The 25,778-nt window shown below is 36.0% G+C and overlaps 1 protein-coding gene across 4 annotated transcripts in view; it reads left to right on the top strand.

Annotated features, from left to right (window-relative positions):
* Positions 1-25,778, top strand: part of IFT80 (intraflagellar transport 80) — a 133,090-nt gene that overhangs the window by 9,811 nt on the left and 97,501 nt on the right. For 2 of the 4 annotated variants that reach the window (XM_047875757.1, XM_047875760.1), the window contains exons 2-5: positions 5,401-5,483; positions 7,945-8,166; positions 17,542-17,652; positions 19,382-19,450. In XM_047875757.1, the coding sequence (XP_047731713.1) occupies positions 5,447-5,483; positions 7,945-8,166; positions 17,542-17,652; positions 19,382-19,450 (439 nt within the window). In that variant the 5' untranslated portion in view covers positions 5,401-5,446. Of the gene's footprint in view, positions 1-2,844; positions 2,955-5,400; positions 5,484-7,944; positions 8,167-17,541; positions 17,653-19,381; positions 19,451-25,778 lie in introns of those variants that run through there. The other 2 variants (XM_047875758.1, XM_047875761.1) reach the window with 2 other exon arrangements.

Raw genomic sequence — 25,778 nt, 5'->3', positions numbered from 1 at the left:
GTTTATTTATTTTTGAGAGAGAGAGAAAGAGAGATAGAGAGAGTAGGGGAGGGGCAGAGAGAGATGAAGATACAGAATCCCAAGCAGGCTCCAGGCTCTGAGCTGTCAGCCCAGAGTCAGACGCGGGGCTTGAACTCACGAGCTGCAAGATCACAACCTGAGCTGAAGTCGGACACTTAACCAACTGAGCCACCCATGCACCCCTTATTTTCCAAGTTTTTATTTGTCAGTTATATTGTGATTTATAAAACTTTTATAAGAGTTAATAAAATGGCTTCCTTAAGTAACTCATTTACTTTTCATATTGCTGCTGTGGCTAACCACAACTGTTGGGCATTGTTATCTAACCCCCCAGAGTGTAAATTCCAGATTGGGACACTAAGTTGATGATGCTGTAGTATCTCCATGTGGGTTTCAGAATTGTTAATGCCCTATGTGGCCACACTAGTTTTGAGGGCACTTAGGAAACATTGTTTTACTCTAGGTAGCAAGGTGTACAGCAAAAATTCAGATTCTACTACCACAGAAGCAGGGATGAGTGAATATTGGAGGGGCAGCTACCATTTCCCACCATCTGTCCCAAACTCTTAGTTCCTCCCCATCTAAAACTCGACCTTTTTGAACTCACGGTGTGTCATTGGCCAAATCTACATCCTCAACTTTTACTCTGAATGATTGCTTTACCTTGTTAGTCTAACCTAAATCTGGTTAAATCTAAGGAAATCTCCTTAAATCTAAGGAAACTGCTTTCCCCCTGGCCTCATCAAGTGGAGGCTGTTTTGCCTCCCAGAATCCTATATGTCAAAGGGCCTTGTTCTTCACTGATGTATCTGGACAATTGAGTCTCTTTCTCTTCCTCTTTAAAATTCCCTAGTCCCTTTAAAAGGAGTCCTACCAGATTAAACCATTCTTTATCCTGTCTTTTTGTAGTCAGCTGTAGGTCTCTTTTCTATTTTTCCTCATTCAATGAATATTTTAGCACCTGGCTAGCTGTCTTTATCCCCCACCACTATTATTATCATTATTCTCAGTGATTTAACATCCACAAATAAATCCATTCCTTTCCCTGGCCTCTTGGTTCCTTGATCTCATACACCCACTTTGACAGTCTTAACCTACCTTATCATTACCAATATCTACATTCTCTCCCCAAATCTGTTTTAAGCATCCCATTGTCTATGTATCTCCACTTATTTTTCTCTGTTTTACTTCCTCTAGAATCTTTTTTTTTAATGTTTATTTATCTTGAGCGGGGAAGGGGCTGAGAGAAAGGGGAGAGAGAGAATCCCAAGCAGGCTGTGTGCTGTCAGTGTAGAGCCTGATGTGGGGCTCTATCTCATGAACCATGAGGTCATGGCCTGAGCTGAAGTCAAGATTCTGGCACTTAACTGACTGAGCCACCCAGGTGCCCCACTTCCTCTTGAATCTTAATGTTGACAATTCTTCAGACTTTCGTAGGACTTCTAGACCATTGAAGCTACCACATTTTTATGTTCTAAGTCTTATCTTACACCGTGGTTTTGAATATGATCTTTGTGCTGATAACCCCCAAACTAATATCTCATTGAGATCTCTAGCTCTGACCTCTCCCCTGACTCCAAACTTGGATATCCATTTTCTCCTTGAATTCTCCATTTGGATGTATAATGGACACCTTGAACTTAACAAATTCAAGACAGAATTTTTGATATCCTCCTTCCAACCTGTTTCTCACTCCATCTTCCTCATCTCAGTGAATGGCAACTGCATTCTACCTGTTGAAACCTTAGAGTCATTATTTGGCTCTTCTTTCTCTTAAACCCAATACATCAACAAATCCTGTGGAATCGTCTTTCAAAATATTTTCAGAATGTGCCCACTTCATACCATTTGTGCCATTACTACCCTCCTCATTCAAGCCACTTTGATTTCTCTTGTGGATTAGTGAAATCTTAACTGGCCTCTCTGCTTTCAGTCTTGCTCATCCTTGATCTTTTTTTTTTCATACCATCCATATTGCCACTTTAACAATGTAAGTCAGATCATATCACTTCTTTGCTCATAACCCTCTACTGGCTTCTCCATTCATTCAGAAGAAAAACCAAAGCTTTTATCGTGGTTTTCCAAGCCCTTTCATGATCTGTGTGTCCCTCCTCTTCGTTCCCAATTTCCTGCCACTCCCTTCACTCACTTGTGTCTTAGCCATACTGACTAATACTGGCTGTTGTGATCTGACTTAACCTTAAAAGCATTATGGCTGCTGTACTTAGAAGAATTTGAAGTGGTAAGTGTAGGAGCAGGAAGATTAGTTCTGGGTTTACTGCAGTAATGGATGTAGAAGATGATGATGGCTTTGGACTATGATGGAGGCACAGAGAAGTGACCAGATTTGGAGTATATTTTGGTAGCTGGACTATCAGCGTTTGCTGGGCATATTTTTTCCTCTTAAGCCCCATGAATGTTGACCCATACTGGACCAAAAGCAAATTATCAATGATCAATGGTTTTTAGTAGCAAAGGCATAGTTGTTCCCATCTGCTTCCCATATAAAGTTGCAAAATAAATCAAGTTAGCTATCCTCTAGAGATTTTCTTACAATTATCTCCCCTACCCCAGCCACTCCCTCTCCCCAAATACTATTGACTGGTCAGATCCTTGGTGATCAGAAAAAAAAGCCTCAGTGCAGTCCTCAGACAGCTTTGCACTTCCCCAAATTGTCTATGCTCGAATACTACTTTTCCATTATTCCTCTCTCCAGTCTCACATCACAATGCACATATCATGCAGATGATCTCAGCAGATGATCTCAGCTAAATAGGATGTATGGGGAAAATCTGTCTGAGCAAGGGAGAATCTTCCCAGTGTTAGAATGCCACCCTCTGATTCCTTGGCACCACGTTTCTGAATGGTTGCAGATACCTTTCTTGTAAACACCATACTGCCTTTACTATTTATATGGGATTATAATATCTTTGGTAAGGAATTATTCTTAATTGTTATGAATTTCAGCAATTTGAGGTATTTTGATGTAGGATACATCATGTCTTTGCTAACGATCTTTTAAGTGTCTGAGTGTAATTATATATTCAGATTGTATATATATTTTCTTATCTATTGTGTTGTCATTTCCAGAAGCAACAATTTCTCTGCCTTTATTCTTTTAGAATCCTTAGAAGCTTGGCGAATTTGAATTATTGTGAAAAAGCAACATTTCATAAATGTTTTTGCTCGTTTCCCCTGTAATTAGAGAAGTTCTGATGAAAGGGAGGAAGGAGTTTTGAGAAAAGTACAAAAGGTGCTCCTAAGGACCAAAAAGTAAGCTTGGAAAGAATGCCTAGGAGAAAGTGTGTTCTTGCTCTGGCTACTATACACAGATGCATACTTCCTGAAGAACAGAAATCTCCCTAGGTGAACTAGCAGGAGGAGAAAGGTTTCTGACCCCAATAACATATTGGTTGACCATAAAACTTCAGATTTTTTTCTGTGTGTTTTTTTTTTTAACAGTCCCTATTGCTACTCTCACCCCAACCTAGTCTAACAAATTTATGAGCAGAGTAAGTGAAAAAGGTGCTCTGAAATACAGCTGTATTTACTACCTTGCTGATCTAAAAGTCTTCTCGGATTTGGGAGAATGAGAACTTATCTAAGGGAGGCCTACTGAATACTTAATCTATACTCAGCACCTCCTTTAATGTACTTAGCAGTAATTTTCTACTTGGTGAAGGGTGTTTTTTTTTTCCCTTTAAATACACTTTCATTTTTTTTCTTTTTAGGTTAGTGATATTACTCAGAATTCTGTCACTATAAATTAGACTCAGACAATTTAGCATTTTCTTAGTTTATACCTTTTGTTTAGTTTTTTTTTTTATTCCAGTATAGTTAACATACAGTGTTATATTAGTTTCAGGTGTACAGTATAGTGATTCAACAATTCTATACATTACTCAGTGCTCTTCATGGTAAGTGCACTCTTTAATCCCCATCACCTTTTTTACCCATCACCCCTCCCACCTCCTCTCTCATAATCATCAGTTTGTTCTTTATAGTTAAGAGTCTGTTTCTTGGTTTCTCTCCCTCTCTCTCTCATTTTTTCCCCTTTGTTTTATTTCCCACGTTCCACATATGAGTAAGATCATATAGTATTTGTCTTCCTCTGACCAACTTGTTTTGCTTAGCATTATACTTTCAAGACCCATCCATGTTGCTGCAAATAGCAAGATTTCATTCTTTTATGACTGAATAGTGTTCCATTATATATACATATTTGTCTCACTTCTTTTTTATCCTTTCATCTATCAATGGACACTTGGGCTCCTAACATAATTTAGCTATTATAAATAATGGTGCAATAAGCATAGGAGTACATATATCCTTTCAAATTAGTGTTTTTGTGTTTTTTGGGTAAATACCCAGTAGTGCAATTACTGGATTATAGGGTAATTCTTTTTTTAATTTTTTGAGGAAGCTCCATTTGATTTATATTGTTTGATGACATGGCTATTTGGGGGAGTATTACTCTTCTTTTTCCATATTTTTATTTGGCAATTATATTGTGGTTTTTATGTAACTTTTATAAGAGATTTATTACCTCTTCCTTAAATAACTCACTTATTTTTCACATTGCCACCATGGCAACCATAACTATTGGGCAGTGTATCTACCTCCAGTAGAATGTACACCTCAGATTGCGGTGCCTGGGTGGCTAAGTTGGTTAAGCTTCTGACTCTTGATTTCAGCTCAGGTCATGAGCTCATGGTTTGTGAATTCGAGCCCCATGTTGGGCTCTGCACTGCCAGTGAGAAGCCTGCCTGGGATTCTGTCTCTCCCTCTCTCTCTGCCCCTCCCCTACTCGTGCTCATGCATGCAGGCGTGCGTGTGCGCGCTCTCTCTCTCTCTGTCTCAAAATAAGTAAATAAACTAAAAAAAAAAAAAAAAAAAAGAATGTACACTCAGATTAGACCACTAGGTTGTTGATGTCATAATATTTCCATGTGGGGTCCAGAATTAAGGCCATTAAAATTAAGGCCTTGATCCCTTGATCTGACCTTGGAAATTTATTCTAATGTATAAACCATTCAATAGGACCAATATTGATCTGCCATTAAGGGGTTTCCAGTTTACAGAGTCCTTTGATTTGGCCCCAGGACAGCATTTGGAAATTATTTACCTGGTCAGATTTAGTATGTTCAGGCAGGTTGTAGAGGACCTCTGGAGTCCAACCCAAGGCTTCCAGTCACTCCTTGGCAGGATTAGCACACGGATTAGTTTCTTCCTCTTTCCGTGTATTTGATGCCAACGGTATTAAAGGTGTTTCAGTGTCCTTAGAGTGCTAAGATCTTTTGTTTGCTTTTATTTTTTTGTGTACATGTGTTTGTTTTTAATGCAGATTTTATATTTTCCCTTCAACTTTTATTTTTACAGTGAATGCAATCAAGTGGCATTTTAAAATTCTGCTGAAAGTGGAGACATGAGACTGAAGATATCTCTTTTAAAAGAACCAAAACATATCCTTTTGATACTTACAAACCTTATTGTGATCATCTTACTAGAGTATTGTTAAAAGTTTTTTTTTCTATTTTATATTCTAAAGAGTGGATTTTTAAAAATTCTTTTTAATGGCAATTTAGCTACATTGTTTTTGAAATATTTGAGATCATGTTTTGCAGGTAATTTTCCAAAGCAAACTATTTGCTCTAAATCTTACTTTCAAATTCTTATTGACATTTTTCTTACCCTACTTAAGTACTAAGCTTAAGTACATAAAACACAGTTTTTGTTTAGTCTAGTAGGATCTTGAAGAGCAGCTTTTTTTAAAACCAAATAATTTCTTTGCTAGTGTGATCTCGTATGTTTTCATTGAGCTCTGCTCTGTTTCTTCATACTCATGATAAAGTGGAGGATAAGCTGGGGAAATCTGAGCAGTCAGAACTTTATTATTTCATGTGGGAAGGTAGCAATTATAAATATTTTCTCAAATGCATGACCCTATATTTTGTTAGTAAGAATACCTAAAAATGTGTCAAGAAAATATGACAGGCCTCTCTATCTTCATTCTTAGTTATTTATATCAGTGCTTCTATAAGAATCATCTGTAGACTTTATTGCAGGTCTGTGAAGGGACACGTACAGAAATTAGAAGGTAAGAGGTAAGAAATTTTTGTAGCAATTTGACATTGTCACAACACCCAAATATAAGATCATTTTTCTAATAATTCATTTATGTTTTATCTTACAAAATGTTTTACAATATATTTGAAATAGAGAAAAATGTGGTCCTTCATCAGAGATAGCAAAGGACTGTTTGGACATTTGATCAAACTTTAAAAATTTATATTATCTTATTTTACCTTTAGAGTGAAGATATAATTCCCTTTGTTTTTCCTTAAATCATGTTTACTGTCTTTTCAAAATGTGCCTTCAGGAGTTTATGCTTTATACAATTTTACAGATTTTTGACTGTGTCCATTGTTTGCTTTTACCTTTTCAAGTTGAAGAATGATGAGTTTCTAAACTTTCTGAGTCTGTTAGTCCCCTCATTTCTCCCATACTCTTGAAGATACATCACACATGTCTGACATGTACTCACATCACTTTATATAAGGGTAAACTTAATGTTTTTTTGTTTTGGAATGGGTGTGTTGTGTGTGTGTGTGTGTGTGTGTGTGTGTGTGTGTGTATGTGCTCACACACACACACATCCATATGTGTATTTTCTTCCTTTCTTGGTTTTACCTGACATTGTTTAGGCTATAGCAGTTGTATTGGAACACTTTTTTCAGTAATGATCTAGTGATATTCAGGTCCTTTTATTTAGATTATATTTTGAGTTCTGAATATTACAATGCCACATTATTACCTACTTGTACAAACTGTTAAACTCTTCGTATAATTTCTCTTTTATCTTTTTGGTTATTTTCTTAATCTATCATTTTTAAGTATTAAAAAATCTTAGAATATTCCAGAACAATTATAGCACATTGTCTTTTTTTTTCCATTGGAGTTTATTGATTGCTCAGATAAGCCAATAAAAACCAGTAATGAGAAGCGATGGAAGTAAAAGGATTATACAATAACAAGAGAAAAAACAACCCAACTAGGAATGATCTGGTAATACAGAAACCTAGATATAAGGAAGAGAAAGGTCCCTCGTAAATGATGAACTGAAATGCCTTCCCTAGATACACAGTTCTGCCAGGGTAAGCAGCTTGTTCTGATGGAGGAAGAGAGGGCTAAACTTGAACACCTCAATTTGTAGAAATCCTTGTGATAAATCAGAGACTGAACAAATGGGTTAAATAAGGTGGAAATTTTAGGGTTCATATCTATCTAGTGCTATGCACCATGTAGGTGCAGTAAATTATAATTGAATTGTTTCCTGAATTTAATGTAAAAAAATTTGGTAAGATTTTAGTTTTGGCAGTTAGGCTGTAGGTTTTTTCCTACGTAAATTGTTATTATAATGTGTAAGTTAAGCAGGTATTTTACTGTTAGATTTCAGTCTTCAACCCTTGATTTTTTAAAACTTATCAAAATAATACATGTTTATTCTAATAAATGATACAGATATATGTAAATTTAAAAATTATAGTTCCCTTTTCTTCTCACCTATCCCCCAACTGTTTAGTGTATATCCTTTCATACCTTTTGATCTGCTAGATGTCTTTGTGTATCATTTGGCTTTATTTATGGAATATTTCATACCACAATTTAAAATTTTTCATGTCACCAGATCTTTCTTTTTTTCCTCTTTTGGCATGCGGATTTCTTGCTTTCCATTCTTCTTACAACTGTTGTGGTAGATACTTATTTTCCTTTTTATGGAGAAAATATGAAAGTCATGAAATGGAAATATATATAGAACTTTGAAACATTTGACCTTATTTTTTCTTATACTCTGCATCTGTGAATTATTTTATTAAGATTTAAGGCTTTTGTGTGTTTTATGTCTCCTTAACACGTTGACACATCAAGAATTAGTCAGCTGTGTGGGCTGGACTACTGCTGAAGAACTGTATTCATGTAGTGATGACCACCAGATAGTGAAGTGGAACTTGTTAACAAGTGAAACAAGTCAGATAGTAAAGCTTCCTGATGATATTTACCCAATAGATCTTCACTGGTTTCCAAAAAGTTTAGGCATAAAGAAGCAAACTCAAGCAGAAAGCTTTGTCCTTACAAGTTCTGATGGTAAGTTTTTGATAAATGTTATATGCTCATCTTTGTATTTAAAAGACATAATATCTTAGTATGACTTATGCTTTTAGTTGTTTTACAAAGCTGATATTTGTAGATCTGCATACCTTCATTTACACATTTAATCCATATTCTGTGAAGTCATTTGCTTTGTGTATAGGCTATAAAACTATTGTCATGAAAGGAAGTGAATTAAACTGGCATATCCTGGGATTTGATCTGAGCTTTCTTTTGCCTTTACTTTTTCTGTGATCTCACAGAAAATAATTGTTAAACTATTATAAGTTTTGGTTCCTAATTTCTTCAAGTTTAACTTTATAACATAACCATACTAAAAAAACATGGGCACAATGCAACATTTAGTAAGCTATTAAATATTGTCTTTATTTTCTAGTACATGTTAATTTCTACTTAACAGAGTTGGAGATTTATTTAATTTGACTGTAGCTTTATTACTGGTGAGTAAAAAGCATGACTTTTCTACTTTTTGAAGGAATGTTTTTATTTTCATAGAAACAACTTGAACTGTTTTGTCTGTATTACACTTTACCTACTATGTCAATTAAAAATACATTCATCAAAAGTAATGGAAACTTATGTGGCTAACTTATGCACAGATAGAGTTTTTTGGTTCATCTAACTCCAGGGGTAGATCCTCAAGCACAGCTGCATTAGGCCCCTGTTCTTACCATCTCTTGGATGGGCTCTCCCCACAAGGTGAGCATGATGGCAGCCAGCAGCCCAAGGCTCATCCTAGAAAAGAAATGTCAGCAGAGAGGGTGCTGCTTCCTCATTATCTCTTGCAGGCAAGTGCAAACTTGGGTCATGTGCCCATGAAAGAATCACTTTAGTCAAGGGAAGGGGATACTGGTTGACTGAATACAACAGGCCCCAGGCCACCATGGAAAGGGAAAGAGAAGAGAAGAGGGCTTTTGTAACGAGGACAGGAAGGCATGTAATGACAAACGGTCACATCAGATTCCACTTCTTTTACAGACACAACTTATGATAGTTTTTTTAACCTTATTTTTTCTGAATGTTGATTATATGAGATATTGTGTGAAAGTAATTGGCACTTAGAAGATTAATTCTGAACCACAGCTAGAATTTGGCTTACCTCAGATGATAAAATGAAGGGTTGACTTTTTTAAAAAAACTTTTAATTTTGATATAATTTCACATTTACAGAAAGGTTGTAAGAATTATACACATAACTCCTGCATATCTTTATCCAAATTCATTTATTGTTAACATTTTGTCCCATATACTTTATCATTGGCTCTCTCCCTCTCTTCTCCCCCACCCCCTATGACACTACACACAAACAAACACACACATGTCTTTTTCCTAAGTATTTAAGGTTATTTTATAGACATGCCCTTTTAACCATAAATACTTCAGTACATTTCCCAAGAATGAGGATTTCCTGTTATATAACCACAATACAGTGATCAAAATCAGGAAATTTAACATTGATGTTAAATTGAATATATAGTTCATATTCAAATTTTAATAATTGTCCTAATAATATCTTTTATAGAAATTTGTTTTCTTTTCTGGTACAGAGTAACACATTGCTTTTGTCATATTTCTCTGACCTCCTTTAATCTAGAGCCTCCTCAGTCTTTTTTTATGATCTTGACAGTTTTGAAGAATACAGGCTTGTTATTTTTACAGAGTGTCCCTCAGTTTATGTTTGTCTGATATTTCCTCATAATTAGATTCAGTTTACATATTTTTTAGCAACAATAATTAGGGTATCAGATTGAGAGATTTGTGATGCTGCTTTGACCCAGCATTATTATTGGTGATGTTAACTTTGATTACTTTGAAAGGTTGTATTCACTAAATCAAGCCACTGTAAAGTTACCGTTTTTCTGTTTTAATAAATCACTTGCGAGAGGATACTTTCAGACTGCATAAAAGTGTTCTCTTCCTCCTTAAACTTCCTCCCACTATTTAAACATCTATTGATGATATTTGGCTGAATCATTTATTACTAGGATGGTTGCCAAATGGTGATTCTTTTAAAACTTCATAATTCCTTCCATATTGATTAGTTGGTATTCTGCAAGAAGAGCCTCCCCTCTCTCACTTGTGTTTGTTTACTTATGTCAGATTAGACTCATAATCTTATTTATTTCTTGAGTCTCCTGTTGCTATCATTTTTTAAATTTTAATGTGAAAATTGTCCCAGATTTGGCCAGTGGAGACCCATCAGGCCAGCTCCAATGAATTTTGGGGGGGGGTGTGGTAATGTTTCCTCATTATTTTTTGAGCACTTCTTTGCTGGTACAAAATGTTTCGGGCTCATTTTGTACTTTCTCAATCCCAGTCCCCAAACTATCCTTTTCTCCAAGGACGTCTGTTCTTTTCTTGGTGCTTATTGGTATTTAAAAACCAAGGTGAGAGTGCTAGCAAATATTTCCATGGGGTGTGTTTGCTTCAAGGGCCTCTCAGAGAGCTAAGAAATAGGAATATAAATGTATATTAAAAAATGTACATATCTGGGGTGCCTGGGTGGCTCAATCAGTTGAGTGTCTGACTCTTGCTTCAGCTCAGGTTTCCTAGGGTTCCCAGCTCAGGTTTCTCAGGGTTGTGGTATTGAGCCCTGCATAGGGTTCCACACTGAGCATGGAGCCTGCTTAACATTCTCTCTCTCTCTCTCTCTCTCTCTCTCTCTCTCTCTCTTCCTTCCTCCCTCCTTCCCTCTGCTCCTTTCCCCTCACTGACATGTGCACTCTTTCACTCTAAAACAAGACAAAATAAAACAAAAATCCATACGTATCTATAGCTATTGATTTCTTTCTCCTGCGCTTCTTCCCTTCTTTTTCCTCTTTCCTCTCTTTGTTTTCTTTCCTTCCCTTTCCTCTGTTCCTTCTTTCCTTTCTTCCTTTCTATACTAAAAATCATAAGTTCATTCTGATGCCACCAATTCAACACCACAGGGTTAATTCGAGTCTTTCTTTTTTCTATACTTGGAAACAGTGAGGGAGGCTGGCTCCTGTTATTCTCAATATATTTACTCACTTGCTCAATTCTACAATACACAGTAGATTGTTTCAGAATGGCTAACCTATACTACTGCAGAAAACTAGAGTTTAATATTTGTTTACTTTCATTTTTATCTTTATACTGAGTATATAGAGTTAAAGTCCTGTGTTCAAAAGTTACTTGCATTTTCCCTTTGTTTAACTGTTGGTATGTTATTCATTTAGAATATAGTTAAATGTATTATTTGTGTTTGTTTTCCATTTAAAGTTTCCTTTCTCCCCCATCTTTGTTGATCTGATTATTTTTTGGATATGTAAAACATTAATATGCATCATTCCACAAAGACAAAACTATATTTAAGAAATATACTCAACAATAAATTACCTAAAAAAAAAAAAAAGAAATATACTCAGAGCAATGTCACTACTCCTCCTCACCCTATCCTATACATCCTGTTTCTGTTTACTCCTTGTAGGTAAACAATTTCTTTAGTTCTGGTTTATCCTTCATCCTTCCTGTTTGTCTTCTGGCAAAAGTAAACAGATAGTTCATATTTTCTCCTTTCACCTTTTGTATTACACAGAGGTAGCATACCATATATTTTCTTTGCATTTTCCCTTTTTTTTTAACTCAATAGTATATTAGGATTGACTTTTATCTGGTGAATATGGACAGTAAGTATACTTAGTCTTGATAATTTCTGTTGTCTGAGTGTTTCTCTGAATTTAGATTACTTAATTACACTCAAAGAATAGTTGCTTGGATCTCTATTTCAAATTGGCTTTAATGCTCAACATCGCTCCTCATCAGGGAAATACAAATCAAAACCACACTCAGATGTCACCTCACGCCGGTCAGAGTGGCCAAAATGAACAAATCAGGAGGCTATAGATGCTGGTGAGGATGTGGAGTAATGGGAACCCTCTTGCACTGTTGGTAGGAATGCAAATTGGTGCAGCCACTCTGGAAAACAGTGTGGAGGTTCCTCAAAAAATTAAAAATAGACCTACCCTATGACCCAGCAATAGCACTGCTAGGAATTTACCCAAGGGATACAGGAGTACTGATGCATAGGGGCACTTGTACCCCAATGTTTATAGCAGCACTCTCAACAATAGTCAAATTGTGGAAAGAGGCTAAATGTCCATCAACTGATGAATGGATAAAGAAATTGTGGTTTATATACACAATGGAGTACTATGTGGCAATGAGAAAGAATGAAATACAGCCCTTTGTAGCAATGTGGATGGAACTGGAGAGTGTGATGCTAAGTGAAATAAGCCATATAGAGAAAGACAGATACCATATGTTTTCACTCTTATGTGGATCCTGAGAAACTTAACAGAAACCCATGGGGGAGGGGAAGGAAAAAAAAAAGAGGTTAGAGTGTGAGAGAGCCAAAGCATAAGAGACTGTTAAAAACTGAGAACAAACTGAGGGTTGATGGGGGGTGGGGGGGGAGGGGAGGGTGGGTGATGGGCATTGAGGAGGGCACATTTTGGGATAAGCACTGGGTGTTGTATGGAAACCAATTTGACAATAAATTTCATATATTGAAAAAAATTTTTTTTAAAAATAAAAAAATCAAATTGGCTTTAGATAGAACACTTTATGATAGGGAAAAAAATTAAAAATGTAATTTAAAAGATAAATTTGCAAAATTTATTTAAATATATAAATATAACTATATTATGACTTATGAGAAACTAACATTTCATTTTTTTAAGGTTTACTGTATGAAAAAAAACAAGTAACATAACATGCCACAACTAGATGTGGGAAGAAAAGAGAACCAAAGCAGAGTAGTTGAGTATTTTCTTCTAAGCCAGGATGAGGAATATTTGGGGTCTTATGAAAGAGAGGGAAAAGTATGGTAGATCAAAGAAAAGAAATAGAAGGATAAGATAGAAAGGATCATCCATAAATGAAAAAGAAATGTTCAAAAAAGAATAAAGTAGATGCCAATGGGAGGTGGTCAAGGGGTTTTCTGCCAGATAAACACTTGAGGTCATTTTATATATCAGTGCTATATTCTTTGTTATATGATACTTAAAAAAATATTATTCTGGTTAAAAAACCATATAACGTGAGATGTACCCTGTTAACAAATTTTTAAATATACAGTGTGGTATTGTTAACTATAAGCACAATACTGTACAGCAGATCTCTAGGACTTTTTCATTTTGTATGATGTTAACCCAGTTCTTAAAAAAATTCTTTTTTTCAAAATTTAATTTATTGCTCAGGAGATTCTCTTTTCTAGTTGCCACCAACTTTCTCCCCCAATGTTGGCAGAGAAGGTAGTGTTTTTGAGTTTGCTCTTCACTCTTTCAGTGTTCCCTCCCCCTCAGCCTCTCTCTCTTCTTTGTAGTGGTAACATTCCAAAAGAGATCCCTGAAATTCGCCAGCAGGTCCTGAAATACAGAAGGCAGGCTTTTGCCAAGCGTTTTATCTTACCAGTAATTCTCTCCCAACATTACTACTTCTTTTTGAATATTTCATGCAGCTGTATACTACTTTTTAGAAGATCTATTTCTATAACAATGTGTTAAAAGATTTACATTTAAAAATAATTGAATTATGTAAAATAGATTTGGGGAGCTGCCATGTAAAGGAATTCTGGTATAAAATCTTTTGTAAAGCTGTTAAACACTTCTTAAATTATATTTACAGAAGGATAATTTTTTTCTTATTTTTAAAATATTTTAAAAGTTTTTAATTAATTTATTTTGAGAGGGAGGGAGAGAGAGAGAGAGAGAGCGAATGAGAGCGAGCATGAGCGGGGGAGAGGCAGAGAGAGGGAGGGAGAGAACACCAAGCAGGTTCTGCACTGTGAGTGCAGAGCCTGATGTGGGACTTGAACTCACGAACTGTGAGATCATGACCTGAGCAGAAATAGAGAAGTCAGATGTTTAACCAACTGAGCCACTCAGACCCCCCAACAAAAGATGATTTTTTAATACATTGTATTAGGTATCTTGAAGTAATTCCCATATTTTTTTACTAGTTAATTTGTCCATTTAAAAATCTCACTTGAAAAAGAATTTGTGTGTTCATTTCTTTTTATCATAAGTTGGTGGTTGGTTACAGATCTCTGTGGCTTTTTGCAACCGTCTGCCAAATCATTTCTTCTATTAAGCAGTCTGCAAAAGTGCTCATGTGTCCTTTTTCCTAACACCCTATTCCAAGCTCTCTCATGTTTCCATGGACATTTCCTAAGGCATTTCTAACTTTAAGAAATGTGTTTTATATAATTTTAATGTTTCCTCTGTTCTTTTTCTCTTTTATAACATTTCCTTCTTTTTAAAAAGTTTATTTTTTATTTAATGAACAAAAGGTTAATTTTATACCTCAGGATATAAATATCCAAGTTTGTTATCCAAATCCATTTGTTGTTCAATAAATCAGTAAATGAATCATATTGATTATACTCTCTTCTCAACCCTACCCCTAGTAAATAATTGGGAATAAATTGATCTCTAGTTTGGTCTTGCATTTTAAAAAGATTATAGAAAAGTTAGAGAGCAGAACCAAAATAGTTAAATGGATAATCAGGAGTTTAAAAATACAGTATTTAATATGTGGGTGCATCTGGCTGGCCCAATGAGTAGAGCTTGTCACTCTTGATCTCAGGGTCCTGGGTTCAAGCCCCATGTTGGGCATGGAGCCTACTTAAACATTTTTTTTAAATTAAAAAAAATAAAAATATTTTATATATGTAATTTTATATTTATGCTTTATTCTGGGTATGCTATTCAAGCAATTTGTAACCAGACAAAATATTAAGGCCAAAGGTTTATTGAGCGCCAAATCTATGCAAAGAGCTGACCCTAGTTGTCCCAGTGTACGTCTTCTGTAAGGTCATAGGAAGCAAGAATAATTTTTAGCACTTGTCAGAAAGTCCATATTAGGTATTTTAGGATAAGAAATATCAACGAGGGTACCTGGATGGTTCAGTTGGTTAAGCATCTGACTCTTGATATTGGTTCAGGTCTGCTTGGGATTCTCTCTCTCCCTGTCTCTCTCTCTCTGCCCCTCCTTTCCCCTCTCTCAAAATAAATAAATAAATAAACAAACTTTAAAAAATATCAACAATCTAAATACATAAAATTTTTCAAACATGGAATGGATTGAAAGGAAATTTCTGGATCCTTCATTTCTGGTTTAAGAGTTATTTGGTTAATCTCTTTGGTGATGGATTCATTCATTATATGCAACAGTTGTTTAGTATGTGGATATTCTGTGCTAGGCAGTAAGCTAACTTTTAGTGAGAACAGACCTGGGTAAAGTAAACAATGGCCACAGAAGTAGCTTTCCACTTTGTCATCTTTACAGTTTTCCTCTTTTGAGGCTTTCCCCCCTTGCATATTCTCTGTAAAGCAATGCATTAAAAAGTAAATCCCATATAATTTTGAGTTAGTTCATGAAGAGAATAATGATAGTTGAATTCAAAGTATTTTTATTACATTGAAAAATGTATAGGGAAAAGTAGATGCTGCTAGTGGATAGTTAGATGAAGGAAAACGGTAGCTTATTGTTAAGGTCCTAGAAAATGAATGATGAGAAAAGAAAGCTATCGGATGGAATGACAAAAAAAAGATGCCAGTCTTTTTTTTTTTTTTAAGTTAGGAGATGGTTACTGAATTAGTTAAGCTTAACAAATGCTGATTATGTAAATGTTTTATTGCAAATAAAAATATCACTAAAATATGGCCTTCTGCCCTGATATGAATCACAGCCCAATAAAAACTGCAACAGAACTGCAAATAATGTGCACTGTGTGTAAAAAAGAGGGAATGACTTTGTTGGTAAGAATGGGTATGTGGTTAGTGAAATAACCACAGGGTGCTAGGTGTTAAATGTTTCAAAGTCATCTGTATGAGACTTTTCCAGAGAAATGTTTTAAACACATCTTATGCAGCTTAGATATATTTTTAATGAATTGTTAATATTAAGCCAGATTCTTGAAAAGCCTTAAACTAAAAGTAAATTCAAACAAAATAAATTTTTGCAAGCAAAATTTGATTAGATAGCCACATTGATTCTTTGTGAAAAATATATTTTTTGATTTGGGGGAAGTTTCTAATTTCACTGTACTTAATTATATTATTATGAGCTATGTATTACTAGATTTCATGATTATTCAAAACCACACTGATCTTTTCTCAGCTTTCGGTAGTAGTTATTTGTACAGTTGATGTATCCCCTTGACATCTCTTAGATAGTTTGCTTATGTCCTTTAAAGTTGTCAGTTTTTACTTTTTGCCTGTATATGTGTGAAGTTTTTGAGGACAGCAACCAAGTAGCCTGCTCCTTTTTGTCTACCTAGTGCCTGGCACAGTGTAAAATCATATAAAGCAAGTATTTTGAAATTTGGAATTATCAATTATTAAATTAGTTAACAACAAGACCATTAAACAGAGATGGCCCTAATGCCTTTGGCTGGCCTGAGCCAACCAAAATCTGTCTGTAAACACTTTAAAGTTTTGAAATTGAAACCAAAGCACAACCAGTCATAAACAGCCAACTAGGCCTTAGGCTATAGCCAATCAATAATTTCTGTACTTTGCTTCTACCTTTTCCTTATAAAAGTCTTTCCCTGATCTCCTGTTGGTGAAATACTCTTAACCACTTTTGGTTTAAGTGCTGCCCAATTAGAATAGATTTTTGCTCGAATAAACTCTTAAAATTTTTTGTTATGCCTCAGTTTATTGTTTAACACCATTTAACTGTCCTGGTTCCTGTCCTCTACACCTTTACCAGCTTTTTGGTATCTTGCAAACAACAACAATGACAACAACAACAACAAAGACTGCAAAACCCTGATGAATTAGAAGGCTTTCTTGACATTTCTCTTGGCCCCCTTTGGCCATATCCCAGTGAAGTTTTCTTGTCCCTCTAATCTATCATAATAGCATCATGTACATATTTCTATTACACCACTTGTTTCAAGATTTTCTAATTTTGTTTTCAGGCTTGTTTACCAATAGATTTGTTTGTTCCTTGAAAGTAGGAACAATTGGGGTGCCTGGGTGGTTCAGTCGGTTAAGAGTCGGACTCTTGATTTTGGCTTAAGGTCATGATCTTGTAATTCATGAGTTCGAGTCTCATAGAGCTCTGTGCTGACAGTGCGGAACCTGCTTGGGGTTCTTTGTCTCCCTCTCTCTCTGCCTCTCTCTCTCTCTCTCTCTCTCTCTCTCAAAAATAAATAAATAAACATTAAAAAAAGACAGTAGGAACAAGTATTTGAGTAGGAATATTATTTGTCTTTATGTGTCCGGTGCCTAGCACTATGCTAATCTAGCAGTAGGTACTCAACAGATATTTGCTGATTGAGAAAATCCAAATAGATTTCTCAAGTATAATTTCTTTTAGGTAAATTTCATCTGATTTCTAAGTTAGGAAGAGTGGAAAAAAGTGTAGAAGCTCACTGTGGAGCAGTTCTTGCAGGAAGATGGAATTATGAAGGAACAGCATTAGTTACAGGTAAGTTGTCTGCAAAAATGACATTTTAAACGAATTTTTTAAAGGAAAATTTTCTTTGAATCATATTTTCTTTAGTAATAGTGTCTTTCATTGTTTAAGAGCAGATAATTGGCAAAGCATTGAACTAACCTGCTAGATAATGTTATAATTCAGAATGTCATATTAATAATATATGATTTATGGAGAATATTCTGTCAAGACTTTTGAAATGGTCAGTTATGAGATAAATAAAAGTTGTAATTCTTTAAAATTTTAAAACTCAAAATATTCTTATTGAACTGACCTTTACCCCCATTCCATCTCTCTCCCATCTTCTGCTTTACTGCAAGTATTCTCATCTTTGTCTATGGTATTAGTTATCTATTGTCGCCTAACAAATTACCCCAAAAGGTAATGGCTTAAGACAGTAAACATGTAGTATCTTACAATTTCTGTGGGACAAGGAAGATTTAATTTGGTTGGGTAGTTCTGTCTCAGACTCATGTTGTTGGATAGGGCTTTAATAATGTGAAGGCTTGATTGGGGCTGCTTCCAAGATGGCTCACTCACATGCTCTTGGCAAGAGGCCTTAGTTCCTCTCTGACTGTTGGCAGCAGGCCTTACTTCCTCGCCACACGGTCTTCTCCGTAGGGCTGCTTGAGTGTTGTAACAACATGACAGCAGGCTTCATAAGTGAGTGATCCAAGAGAGAGCAAGATGGAAGACACAATATATTTTTTGAACCACCCTGGGAAGTCATTCTCTATCATTTCTACCACATTCTATGAGAAGAAAGTCACTAAGTATAGCTCACTGTGAAGAAGAGAGAAATTAAGCTCCACCTATTAAAAGGAGGAATAACAAAGAGTTTGTGAATACATAGTAAAACCACCGACCTATTCCCTGGGCTTTCTTTTAGGACTTTTTTCAGTGAGTTGTTCCTTCTCTTGCCTATTTTTTCAACTTGTCCTTTTCCAGGGGTTTCTTTTTCAGCATATAAATGTATTCAGATATTTTCCATCTTGAAAATGAGAATAATGAAATAATCCTGCCTTTAACAAGTAATTCTCTCTAGATACAACTTCCTCTTTTTTCTTTTAGGCAAGCTGTTCAAAAGAGAAGGCTACTACTTCACTCCATTCTGTCCCCACTTCACTGGAATTTGCCTGCAACTCTTCTTTTGCACTGAAGGCACTTTTCTTAGAATTGTAGGGTGGAGACTTCAGTGAAAATGAAAGTATTATTTGAATAATATTTTCATAAGTCTTCTAAGATTAAAGGAAAAAAAATAAAAATTTTGGGCATGGAAGTTGGGCTTACTCTGATAAAATTGTTTCAGAGTAACTTCAATTAAATTTTATAGTTATGGGGGCGCCTGGGTGGCGCAGTCGGTTAAGCATCCGATTTCAGCCAGGTCACGATCTCGCGGTCCGTGAGTTCAAGCCCCGCGTCGGGCTCTGGGCTGATGGCTCAGAGCCTGGAGGCTGTTTCCGATTCTGTGTCTCCCTCTCTCTCTGCCCCTCCCCCGTTCATGCTCTGTCTCTCTCTGTCCCAAAAATAAATAAAAAACGTTGAAAAAAAATTTTTAAAAAAATAAATTTTATAGTTATGAAGCACTGTCATTTAATGAGTAAATTGTATCCGAATTTTAAATATGTGTTAATATGATATATTGATTTTTATATGCACATTTAATGTTTAAATTTGTTTTATATAGATGAAAATATCAATTATTATTCTCTCTTTATAGCTGGAGAAGATGGACAAATAAAAATCTGGTCAAAGACTGGGATGCTAAGATCAACTTTAGCTCAGCAAGGTACATATAATAATCAATTAAGATGTCTTAACAGTTTCTTTTAAAAACAGACTATTATAGTTCTTAAGACAGATTTAGGTTGGGTTCAAAACCTGAAATCTCTTATTTCTGTTTACACTGTTTCCTCTTATTTTCCATGTTGCCTGATAGGCCATGATAACTGTATTATTTGAGCCAAGAAATAGAAGAAACACTCAAGGGCTTTTTCTTTTCTTTAAAAAAATTTTTTTTAATGTTTACTTATTTTTGAGAGAGGGAGAGAGAGTGAGATAAAGCACGAGTGGGGGAGGGGCAGAGAGAGAGGGAGACAAAGAATCCAGAGGCAGGCTCCAGGGCTTGAACTCATGGACCCTGAGGTCATGACCTGAGCTGAAGTCGGACGCTTAACCGACTGAACCACCCTGGTGCCCTAGCTTTTTTAGTCAATCTATATAAATGCAGTTAAAGGCTAATGATTCTTTTAAAAATAATTCTGAGGCCTTATGAGCATATACTACCTGGAATAGGATTGGGTGTCTATTTAAGTAAGTAATAGTAATAGAAAACATTGAAAGTATCTCCGTACTTAAAAAGTCCTAATAAGCTCATAATATTATCATCCTTTCTAAATTGTATTCTACATTTGGTGTCTACTCATGGAAGGGAGCAGATACCTTGAAGATTCAAAACTTGGTAAACTACAAGTACTTAGAGCAACATCTTAGTTTTCTATGTTAATTGGAAAGAAGTGCCCATAAAATCAATCCAGTGGTCATTCCCGTTGGGATTTTGTGTGTGCGTGCGTGTGTGTGTGTGTGTGTGTGCGCGCGCGCGCGCGCGCGCGCGCATATGTAGCAGATTTATTTTCCTAATTAGATTTTATCTAGTAATAGTAAAGCAGTTTTAATGTTGATCTGAACACATATCAGCTGATCTTTAGAGACAGGTTGTAAATAATTCTTTAGAATTATATGATAAAGTCATATTGTGAGGTATCTCCAGTTAAGACTTCCAAAAATTTCCAGATTTAATTTTTTAAGTCATGTGTACTCTTAGAATAGTGTTAAAATAGTTACATTTCCTTAGCTGCACATTAACCAAATTTTAGCAAAGGGCCACCATAAATAATAGGTAGTAGTTATTTAGGTAATCATAAATACTAGGTAATGGTTATCTCCTGAGGTTAAATATTTGCTACAGATAATCTCCAAATAGAATATTTATCCATGAATAGAAAATTATGAGTTCATAGAAACATATATGGGTGAATTTTAGTTAGGAAAAAATGTCAATCCATTCTTACTTTAGCAATAAAATGTACCTCTAGAAAATAAATTTTATTTAGATTTTTTAGTAAGAATGGGGATTTATTTTTGGCTTTATAATTTTTGTTAGGGCTAATTATTTGGCATTCTCACTATATGATGTCTGACTTATAAGCAACTGACAAAATTCTTCTAGAAATTATTGCCCCCTTGGAGCTGGGGCTATGGTTCTTTTCAGCTGTTGCTGCTGCTGAGACACGTCCTTTTTTCCTTTCTTTTCTCTTTTATTAAATTTGTTGTTTACAGGGGCGCCTGGGTGGCGCAGTAGGTTAAGCGTCCGACTTCAGCCAGGTCACGATCTCGCGGTCCGTGAGTTCGAGCCCCGCGTCAGGCTCTGGGCTGATGGCCCAGAGCCTGCAGCCTGTTTCCGATTCTGTGTCTCCCTCTCTCTCTGCCCCTCCCCTGTTCATGCTCTGTCTCTCTCTGTCCCAAAAATAAAAAAAAAAAGAAAAAAGAAAAAAAAATTTGTTGTTTACAGAAGCCACAGATCTTTAGAGAAATTCCAGAAGTTTCTTTCAGTACCCATTATAGCAACTGGAATCCTTGTCTAAGACCCTTCTTCACTAGTAGCCCTGTAAGGTTACTTATTTGTTTTCTTAAATTCTTCCCAATCATCTCCTGCCCTTCTACTGCCCTTGCATTTACCATTTTGGACTTTCTGAAGTCTAAAGTTGAAAGTTAGAATGTGTTTTTTGATATAAACAATGTTAATCATGGAGGATAGTTGACATAGTATTATTAGTTCGGTACGATGGTTTACCTGTGTAATGGGTCTGGAAACCAAATTGCCTCTTATTTTACTTTTATGGAGAAATATATTCAGAGTTCCCAAATTTGCAATGGCAATTTGGAAGCATAATATGTTTATAAATTAAGGGCGTTTTATAAATCTGAAGTCACAAACAGGTGGTCTATGGGCTGAATCTGGCACACTAGAATGGTACAGGATCGATATTAAAATCAGGACATTTCACATACAAATTTGGTCTTCTGTCTTGAATTCATGAAGATTTACATCTATATTTTCTTCTAAGAGTTTTATAGTTTTTGTGTTTACATTTAGGTCTATGATCCATTTTGAGTTAGTTTTTGTGTATGATATTTATTTTAGAGAGGGATGGGTAGTACTCCTTTTTTTTTCTTCCTCCAAATAGATGGGTAAATAGATTCTCTTGAAAGCTAAAATACTGCTTAGGTCATATAATATAGTATTTATTATATATTCATATAAATAGTGTATAGTATAGTATTTTATATATAGTATATATATATACTATATATAAAATATATATATACTATATATACTATATATATAAAAATATATATATACTATATATATACTATATATATACTATATATTTATATATACTATATATAAAAAATATATATATACTATATATAAAAACTATATATATATATACTATAGTATATAGTAATATATTTTCCATTGACATTCCAAATAGCTATAATTTTCTTTCTTTTCTTTCTTTCTTTCTTTCTTTCTTTCTTTAAATATTTTCATTTATTTTTGAGACAGAGAGAGACAGAGCATGAGCAGGGGAGGGGCAGAGAGAGACGGGAGATAAAGAATCTGAAGCAGGCTCCAGGCTCCGAGCTGTCAGCACAGAGCCCGATATGGGGCTTGAACCCACAGACTGTGAGATCATGACCTGAGCCGAAGTCGGACGCTTAATGAGCCACCCAGGTGCCCCAGCTATAATTTTCTTAACATCAAATGGCTGTGAAAGGGCTGATCATTTTTATCTTATTTGAATCTTATTTATTTTCCTCACTCAAGGTTTATATTAATTATGAGATTAATTAGCAAAAATAAATTATATAGATTTTCTTATTTTAGTTAACTTATTGGTACTTCAACTGAATAATCATATCTTTTTTTTAGATTAAGAATTACAGATTTACTGTAGAACTATGCATCTAATTTTTGAGTTTTTGATCATTGGTGCCACCCACACTTTCCTAATAAGGCATAGACTTTTCCCATTTTATCTCTGGGAAAAATCATTGGAAAAATTAAGTTATAACAACATTGAAGGAAAAATATCAGGTTACTTATAAGGTATATTTGATTTATTAGAGATTACAAGTTTTGAGGGTGATTATAAACCTGAACTATGAACTACTGAGAGCTGGATGCTGAAGGCACGAGTAAGGAGGCCATAGTAGGTGGGGTCAGGGACTCCAGCCTCCTTTTAGGATAAAAACTGGAAATTTTGGTACGAAAATGAAATAACACAAACCTGAGTTATCATAAAACTTGGAATTCAGCAAACAATGTTGAAAGCATCTTTGTGATTTTTACTACATGTTTATGTTAATTGTATTTATTTTTGATGCATAGAAAAAATTCTGAATTCATTTCTTAATGACTGGAGCCAGATGTACCCATAGAAAAAGTCGTAGTCATCACCTTTTTCTCTAATACAGAAAAAGCATTAATTCTAAAGGTTTTTTTTTTTTGAAAAATTTGACTTAGTTTAGAAACAATTCTTACTGGTACCTATGAGGAGTCATTTTTCCTTATTAGAGAAAAATAATGTATGGGCCAATGATAATTATAATTAAACCATATCTTGTGTTACATTGTACATTTTAATTATAGGCTAAAATTGGAATAGAGTAATACTGCACACCTTTGAGGACATTCCTCCTATATTATATTCAAATGGAAGAATGGAATGACAAAAATGGAATCTATCGACAATGAATTTAGTATAGGAGGTAAACTGGAAATATAAATAACTGTTACACAATGCGGGATGCTGTGAGAGGACAGGAAGACAGAGATGAATGCTTTGGGGAGGAAAGAAAGTATCCGAAAGGCTTCCTGGCAAATATTCCTGGAATATCTTAAAAAACATTTTTTTCCAATGTTTAGTTTTTTTTATTTTGAGAGAGAGAGAGAGAGAGAGAGAGAGAGAGAGAGAGAGTGAGCAAGCAGGGGAGGGGCAGACAGAGAGGGAGGGAGAGAATCCCAAGCAGGCTCCACGCTGTCAGTGTGGAGCCCAACGTGGGGCTCAAACTCACAAACTGTGAGATCATGACCTGAGCAGAAACCAAGTGTGGGACGCTTAACCAACTGAGCCACCCAGGTGCCCCTCCGCTTTTTTAAAAGTAGGCTTCACGTTAAGTGTGGAACCCAATGCAGAGCTTGAACTCACAACTCTGAGATCAAGACCTGAGCTATCAAGAGTTGGACACTTAACTGACTGAGTCACACAGGCGCCTCTAGAATATATTTTGATTGGGCTTTGAAGGATGAATAAATTAGGGAAGTAAATGGGCTTGTTGGCAATGGAGTGGGGCTGATTTGCCCTAGTGGCCCTCAGAGATGCTCAATTTCTTGTCTGGATTCCATCTGGAAGCCCCAGGATCCCCTCCTCAAGTTTTCTTGGGAGTCTAAGGCAGGTGGATCTCTAAGTCATGGCCAAGTAGTTGGAGCCATAAGACTGGTCTGGCTGATCACGGTCTCAGCTGGTCAGGGCTCCAACCCATCATGCCCACATACCACCTGCCACTGCAGGGGCCTCCTTCGGGTCTGTCTCTGAGCTGCCCCCACCCTTCTGGAGGCTTCCTAGAGCCTCTGCTGGCTACAGACGTGAGGCACTTGCTGTCTAGAGGAGGAGTGTCTGTGATGGGTCCCCAAATCCATGTTCTGTGTTACCACCATGTTCCGATAAAGCTATCGAAACAGAAAAAAAAAATGGCAATGGAGTGGGGCTGTGGAGGAAGTTAGATGATCAAAGGTATAGAGGCAGAATAGCATAAAGCATGGAAGTCAGGTGAATGTGAACAGACCCCTTGGGCCAGGGGTAGGCTGTATGAGGGATAGTGTTGCTAGAGGGACCAAGACATTGATGGTCTTGGATGCTAAATGAAGCAGTTTTGATCTTATTCTATCAGAATACAAAACCTTAAAAAAATAAGCAAAAGAATAAGAGATAAAGACTATCTGTTAGGAACATAACCTTAGCGGTAATATGTAGGATAAATGAGAGGAAATAGAGATTAAATGGGGTGGCCAGCAAGAGACACATGAAAAGATGCTTCCCATCACTGTCCATTAGGGAAATGCAATTCAAAGCCACAATGGGATATCACCTTACATCTGTCAGAATGGCTAAAATAAAAAAGAAAAGAAACAACAAGTGTTGGTGAGGATGTAAGGAACAAGAAATCCTCATGCACTATTGGTGGGAATGTAAGTTAGTATAGCCACTGTGGGAAGCAGTATGGAGGTTCCTCTTAAAAATAGAAATAGGGACACCTGGCTGGCTCTCTCCCCCCACCCCACCCCAAGTCCTTGCTCTGTCACTCTCCTCCGTTCTTGCTCTCTTTCTCTAGAATAAAAAATAATAATAAGGGCACCTGGGTGGCTCAGTTGCTTGGGTGTTCAACTTCAGCTGAGGTCATGATCTCGCCGTTCATGGGTTCGAGCCCCGCGTCAGGCTCTGTGCTGACAGCTCGGAGCCTGGAGCCTGCTTTGGATTCTGTGTCTCCCTCTCTCTCTCTGCCCCTCCCCCACTCAAACACACACACACACACACACACACACACACACACACACTCTCTCTCTCTCTCAAAAATAAATAAAACATTAAAAAAATTAAAAATAATTAAAAAATAGAAATACCATGTGATGCAGTAGTTCAACTACTGGGTATTTACCCAAGGAAAACAAAAACACTAATTCAGAAAGATATATGCTCCCCTGTGCAGCATCATTTATAATAGCCAAGATACAGAAGCAACCTAAGCGTCCATTGATAGATGAATGGATAAGGAAAATGTGGTATATATGTACAATGGAATATTACACAGCCATAAAAAAGGTGAAGTCTTGTCATTTCAGACAACATGGGTGGACCTAAAGGGTATTATGCTAAGTTGGTTGCTAGAGGGAAGGGGGTGAGGGGATGGGAAAAATGGGGGAAGGGGAGTGGGAGATAATAGGCTTCCCGTTATGGAGTGAATAAGTCACAGGAATAAAAGGCACAATATAG

This window comes from Prionailurus viverrinus, chromosome C2, assembly GCF_022837055.1.
Source record: "Prionailurus viverrinus isolate Anna chromosome C2, UM_Priviv_1.0, whole genome shotgun sequence".
NCBI lineage: Eukaryota > Metazoa > Chordata > Mammalia > Carnivora > Felidae > Prionailurus > Prionailurus viverrinus.
This window is presented reverse-complemented; position numbering and strand designations above follow the sequence as displayed.